We start from the raw sequence: 7,025 nt of genomic DNA on the forward strand, positions 1-7,025 counted from the left end.
ACTACATATAATATATATTATATGTGTGTGTGTATATATTATATGTATTTAATCTGCTATGTAGTCTACCAAGACTTGTTTCATAATATTTTTTAATATCTGTACCAAAAGCAAGGAAGGTGGAGAGAATCTAGAAATGCCCATTTCTTTTCATTTCCTGGAAAACCTATATATATATAAATTATTGGTAAAAATATTGATGGAGAAAAAAAAAATAGAGAGAGAGAGAGAGAGAGAGAGAAGTGAAGAAAAAGCAGAGAATAAAAAGAGACCGGATGTTGACAAATTCCATGTCACTGTTCTTAGAAGGTCTTTTGTTTGTGTGAAGATTTCTTATCTGGGATCTCTCTCTCTAAGAAAAAAAAAACTCTTTCTCTCTCTAAAGTTCTGTGCTTTCTTTTTTTGTTAGAGAGAGAGGGGGATAGAGAGAGAGTGTGTGTGGCCCATCAGATCGAAATCTCCTCCTTTTCTTCAACCTGATGACGATCTAGGCTTCCTGAATGGTGTTTGCAAAAGCACCCACTTTGTTGTTTTTTTGTATAATTTCAGATATACAATTTTGGTTTTCAGCTGCTTTGCTATTTTTTTTTTAGTGTGAATTTTCCACCGCGTGAAAAGCTTCTTCTGAATGATTCAATCTGTTGGGGATGATGCTTTGAGGAGGAGAGGTGAACAAAATAGGATGTGGGTCTGAGGTAAAATTCTTATCTGCTTTCTGGGTAAATTGAATTTTCTGAATTCAGATAGTTTTTTTGGGTGATTTGATGAATTGGGTAAATTCAAATTCAGTATCAAGTTTTGGTAAATTGTTGGGATTTATGGGTTGAATGTTTGGGTTTATGGGTTTGTGCATTTGTTTCCTCATTGCAAGTTTTCAGGTTCTTTTCTTTGTTGATTGGTTTGTTGGAAAATTAGATTTTTTGTGTGTGGGTAATTTTAGACTTGGTTACTGTAATTTCTGGGTTTCTGTCGTCTGCAATTTTTCCAGATCTGTTTAATTAACTTTTATTGCAGAGTTCAATTCTCGAACATATGATTTCTAAAAGTTCCAGTATGTTGGGCTTTTCCCCTCAAATTTCACTCTGGTTTGGTGATACTGTGATAGCTTGTCTCTAGTTATTGCTTATTTTGCTTTCAGCTTTTTGGCCTTTTTGTGTCTGCTTCGAATTGCATCAGTTAAAGATACCTCTTTTGTTTTCTTGAAGCTCGCATCCATTAGGCTTGAGATTGAAGGGAATGGTAAATTTAGTTTCTATTGTTGTTGATTCATTGAGGTTTCTACTGTGGGTTGATTCCGTTTTGGTGGATCGATACCCATTAAACGCAATGGGTTCTTGTTCGTTATAGATGACATCACTGATTTGAAATCATATTAAGTGTTCACTTGTGTGTCTTTTGTAAATTGAATGGATTGGTTTATATTTCCGGTTAACCTGTAAAAAATGGTACTTGAGGTCTTTGTGCATGTGCTATTATTGTGCTGCTTTGGCGCAGTTCCTTCAGTTGTCGCTGATTTCCCTTGTAAACGACAGATGTGGATCCCTGCTCTTTTAGCAGCATTGTGTTTTTTTGGTCGAAAAGCAGCAGTACGTTGGATTTTTGTTCTAGATAGCATTCAAAGTCTACGAGGGGACAAAAGCGTTTGTTAAATTTTCAGCTGAAGCGCAGTAATATTCATAGTTGGGGCTCTCAAGCATGCAAAATTTTCTATTTTGGGTGACATGATTCATAAAATAGACTTTAGATAGTAGCTTTAACTAGTGATTTCATATTTGAGGCACTGCCAAGTTTTCATATTGCACAGGACTCAAGACTGTCTGGAGGCCTTTTTGTGTAGCAATCGCTTGCATTACTCTGACAGTTCTCGATGAAGATGGAATTCATGTAATTTGTTTCAAGAAACATTAGGTTCTCAGTTTAGCCATAGTGAAAGCAAACCACGTTGCTTTGTTGGCCCTTGCGCTGATTTTTGCATTAGAATTTCCTCACCTTTGTGTTCTAGTATGTACCAACTTGAGTGGTTAGCACTGTTGTCATTCTGTTCGTCCCACCTTATTTCAGGGTGGGAATGTGGATGATTTAATAGTTCTTATGACTTAAATGTAAGCATCTTTCTTATTCAGGCTACTGTGTTACACTGCACGGAAGATTGTTGTTTCTTGTATATAAACGAAACTCATTTCCCTCTCCGGTCATATTAAGAGCCAGGATGAGTAGTTCTGCCAAATAGGATTCCTTGACGTGTACTTGATATCATTTTCCTTGTATAGTCCATCAGTTTCCCTGTTTGGTATGCCTTAATTTTGTCACTGAAGTATTGCTTTACTGTTTTCCTTTTCCAGGAATGGGGACAAAAATGGAGTGCAAAAGCTACATGCCCGGGTATTACTCAGTGAGAGATCTTAACGAGGATCCAAACAATTGTAGCTGGCCCTTATATTATGGAGATAAAACCTTGTCAAACAGGCAGTATTGCAACGGTTTCTTGCCGAGGGCCACAAGTGATGCTTTTCCAGGGTATGATAAGGATGTAGTCAAGCAGACCATGCTTGAGCACGAGGCCACATTTAAGAATCAGGTACTTACTTTCTTATCATACAATATTTCTCAAACCTTTACCAATTCTTTGTGATTCTGTCAATTGGATATCTTTGTAAATTAATTGAATTCTATATTTGGAGGACCTTAAGTTGGTATATTGACTGATTGAATCCAAATGCTGTTTGCTAATTTGTTATTCTACTCTATATAGTAGGAACTTGAACATTTATGGATTTTCATGTCTTCTAGGTGATTGAACTTCACCGGCTGTACAGAATTCAAAGGGACTTGATGGATGAAATAAAAATGAAAGAACTTAATAGAAACCAGATACCCATGGAAACATCATTGTCGTCAAGTCCCTTAGCATCTCAAATTACATCTGAAGATGCTCGGAAATGGCATGATTCCAGCTTTCCTTTGGTAAACTCTGTTAATGCTGGACCATTGGTTCCAGGTGTTGAAGGTACCCATTCTCCATCTAGTGCTGTCAAAGGAAACAACCAAAAAATTGGTTTATTTCCATACCAAAATGGGATTAGTTCGAAAGATGTTGAGGTGATGGAGTCGAGACCCACAAAAGTGAGGAAAAAGATGTTTGATCTTCAACTTCCAGCTGATGTGTACATTGATTCTGACGAAGGGGAGCAGTTCACTGATGAGAAAGTTTCTGGCACACCTAGTTGTCAGCCGAATAAAAATTGTAAAACTGAACTCGAGGGTGGTGCAAAGCTCTTTTTTGGTGAAGGTGTGAAGACAGATTGCAAAGGACATGTTTCAAGATCTGATACATGTTTGAGGAGCACAAATGGTTTGGCTGACTTGAATGAGCCTATTCAAGTTGAAGAAACAAATGCTTCAGAATACGCTTATCCTCTGGGCCATGACTCTTATCAAGGAAAGATTCAGGGCCCCTATCAGGCTGCTAAGTCGAGGTCGCAGCTTTTAGGTTTGCCAAAGGAAATATCATTCAACAACTCTCATGTTGTAAGTGATAAGGTTATCCAGAACAACATACATTTGGAGAACGGAAGTGGAAAAGGGTGGTTTTCCCATGTCCTTGAAGCAGGTATACATGAAGTTTGGTGAAACTTTAAGTTGGTCCTTTATGACTTCTGCATTTCCTTTTGCTTTAGTATTCATATGTGCGATTATAGTATATTCTAGATTGTTTCAAAGAAATTGATAAAGAAATCAAAATTATAAATAGGAGTGTATTAGAAAACAACAAAGAAATATAAAAGATGAAATAAGGGATTAACCTGAACAACTTACATTAGTGTTCAGAGCTGCAGGATCACCTCATTCTTTCATAATTTACGATGCACGTAGTTGGTGAATCTTTAGGCACCTGTTATGGGCTATGTTGCCATTCGGCTATGCTTTGAGAATGCTGCATTTCTTGTTATAGATCATTTCCATTATAAAAGTTAATTCCAGCTCTCATGTATTGTATTACAGGGCAAAGTAAAAGCAACCTTAAAACTGTTTCCCAATGTCTCCAAACGGAAAGGTTGCTGATATCGTCCCAGCCAATGCAAGGTTCTATTAACAATGTTCACGAAACTGCTTTCCATCTGACTGATAAAAGCAAGGTGGACTTGTGGAGAGAGAGGACAGTTTGTGTTGTGGAGGATTCGGAAAGAAATCATGAAATTTCCAATAATAAGCATCTGAACAATTTTGTGGCTTCTCATATGCCCAGTCCATATCATCCCGTTCTTCCTTCCTCAGATGTGGCCAGGCCGTGGACTCGCTCGGTTCCATCGTTGGAAAAGACAGGCAGTGGCGTAAGCCAAAAGCCGTTATCAGTTCAAACTCACCCGTGTTTTCCCTCATCTGCTACCTTGAGCAAGAGTTCACAGTCATCAGTTCAGAGCAATGGGATTTTGGGAGATAGGTGGTATCTCAACAGCAATTCTAGTTCTAACCATGGTTCTGGAAGTGAAGTACCATACCAAAATGGGTTTCACCATGGTTCATCTTCAGGATCTAAGGAACTAGTTCGCTTCCCGTCTCTTAGCTACGACTATCAGAGCAGCAGTAACGATCACAATGGAGGCTCTGAGCACTTGAGGAGTCAGGGTTCAGCAGCGCACTACAAGGGTTCAACTTGCAAGGATGTGAAGTTTGCAAAGGAAGTAAACTTAAATGTAGTGCTTTCAAATAGCTCATCCGATGAGGAAATACCCCAGCAAGGTCTTAAGATCGTAGGGGTAGAACAAAAGCATGAGGACCATCTTGCAGCTTTGCCGTGGCTAAGAGCCAAGCCTTCTTCTAAGAATGAGTTTGCCAATGCAGGCAGAGTTTCAAAGACTGGTGTGGACGATTTAAATCAAGTTTTTGCTCAGGACATAGAATCAGTTCCTTGCGAGAATGATGTTGAGGCCAGAAGGACCGAACTTGGTGACAGCCTGTGCAAGAGAAAACTTCTTGGATTTCCTATTTTTGAAAGGCCTCATAATGCTAAGAACGAGTCCTATTCTCTTACCTCCCCGTCTGTGGAAAATAATAAGAGAAACAGAGGACTGGATATCAACTTGCCTTGTGATCCTTCAGCTCCTGACTTGGCCACACTGAATGTATCAGAAATTGTAGTTGTGGAAGAGAGAATAGATATGAAGGTTGCAAGTTTCAGACATGTCATCGATTTGAACTCGTATGTCAGTGATGATGAAGAATCTTTGAAATCTCCTGCTCCAAGCACCAGTGTGAAGATCACAGTAGGAATAGATTTGGAAGCCCCCATTGTTCCCGAGGCTGATGATAGTGTCGTTCTTGTGGAAGCATCTGCTGAAAAGCAGAAAGCAATGCCTTTATCATCGCTACAACACCCAGCTGAACCTCCTCAGGAGGAACTTGTGAGAGTAGCAGCGGAGGCAATAGTTGCCATCTCATCAACTGGTCCCCACAATCATACTGATGAATCCTCTTGCAGTCCACCCGAAGCTTCTTCAACTGACCCCCTTCTGTGGTTTGTGGAGATAGCTTCTACTTGTGGGAATGATCTTGAGAGCAAGTTTGACATTGTTGTGAGAGGCAAAGATGGCGATGATAATGATGAATCTTTATCAGACGCGTTTGATTACTTTGAATTTGTGACTTTGAAACTGAGAGAGACCAAGGAAGAAGATTACATGCCTAAGCCTCTGGTTCCAGAAAACTTGAAGCTGGAAGAAACAGGAAACACATTACTACCAAATCCACCCAGAAAAGGCCAGTCAAGGAGAGGGAGGCAGCGGAGGGACTTCCAAAGGGATATCCTTCCTGGTCTTGCTTCCTTGTCAAGGCACGAAGTGACTGAAGATCTCCAGACATTTGGAGGGTTAATGCGGGCAACAGGCCATTCATGGCAGTCAGGACTAACCAGGAGAAACTCAACAAGAAACGGTGGTGGTAGGGGCAGGCGACGAGCAGTGGTGAATCCCTCTCCCCCTGTGGAAACTATCCCAGCTTGCGCTCCGCTGGTACAGCAGCTTAATAATACCGAAATGGGACTGGAAGATAGAAGCCTAACCGGTTGGGGTAAAACGACCAGAAGGCCCCGTAGACAGAGATGCGCGGCAGGTAATAATCTCGCGTCATCCGTTGCTTTAACCTAAACAATGGGACGAGGATTTTAACTTATTGAGTTTCTATAGAGAAAAATTAGGGTGGTTGTTTCTGTGGCTGCAGGGGCTTGAGGTTGTCATGGGGATTGACTGCCCTCTGTACATTTCTTAGCCCAAAGTCTGGGTTGGTTTGATTTTTCTGTCTTTGGGTGCTACCATCTTTGTATTTTTCATAAATAATGTTGCATAAATTTTACTCCCGGATAGATACCAGTGTTCTTTTTGTGCTTCTCTTTGGGGAATTGAGATGTGATTTTATCATTTATCTCGGATGTAAATATCCTGCTTCTGATTTTTGTTTATTCAAACCAGTACTCTTCTTTAATCCGATCCGAACTTCAAAGTTCACAGAAGGGAAATCCGAACTTGGGTGCAGAGGCGGGAGCACATATTTTAGCCAACTTGGCTACACCTCGGTCTACAATGGTAGCTAATTACTAGTACAAACACTATATCCACCAATACAAAAGGGGAAAAGAAAAAAGAGAAAAAAAAAAACACTCAACTGTAATAAAAGATACCATGTGGGATTCATTCTTACCGTTAAATCACATGATAGGCTAATAATAACTTTGTATCAAACTCAACGTTAAAAATCAAATATAAAACTTGTCTCAACAAGTGAAGAAGAATATCATGAAACCGTAGTAGAAATGAAGCGAAGATTTGATATTTTGATCCATTTTGTTATGTTGTTGCCACATAAGCGTGTAAAACAAGAGGTGGGTTACAGTTAACCACATGAGGTGCCTTGTTTGTTTGCGAATGAGGAAAGCGGTTTTAGTTCATTGTCTAACTTTTTACAGAAATTTGGGAAGGCTTTTGGCCAAACATGCCCCACCAATAAGCTTCGTTTAACTTGCAAAAGCATTG

At 39.7% G+C, this 7,025-nt stretch overlaps 1 protein-coding gene across 1 annotated transcript; it reads left to right on the forward strand.

Moving 5' to 3' along the window:
* The first annotated feature begins 230 nt into the window (after positions 1-230).
* LOC137737577 (uncharacterized) lies at positions 231-6,430 on the forward strand. Its single transcript, XM_068477107.1, has 4 exons — positions 231-695; positions 2,343-2,578; positions 2,791-3,610; positions 4,003-6,430. Exons 2-4 carry the CDS (start codon positions 2,345-2,347, stop codon positions 6,141-6,143), a joined length of 3,195 nt encoding a protein of 1,064 aa, XP_068333208.1. The 5' UTR covers positions 231-695; positions 2,343-2,344; the 3' UTR covers positions 6,144-6,430.
* Positions 6,431-7,025: the final 595 nt, after the last annotated feature.

The sequence above is a fragment of the Pyrus communis genome, chromosome 6, assembly GCF_963583255.1.
Source record: "Pyrus communis chromosome 6, drPyrComm1.1, whole genome shotgun sequence".
NCBI lineage: Eukaryota > Viridiplantae > Streptophyta > Magnoliopsida > Rosales > Rosaceae > Pyrus > Pyrus communis.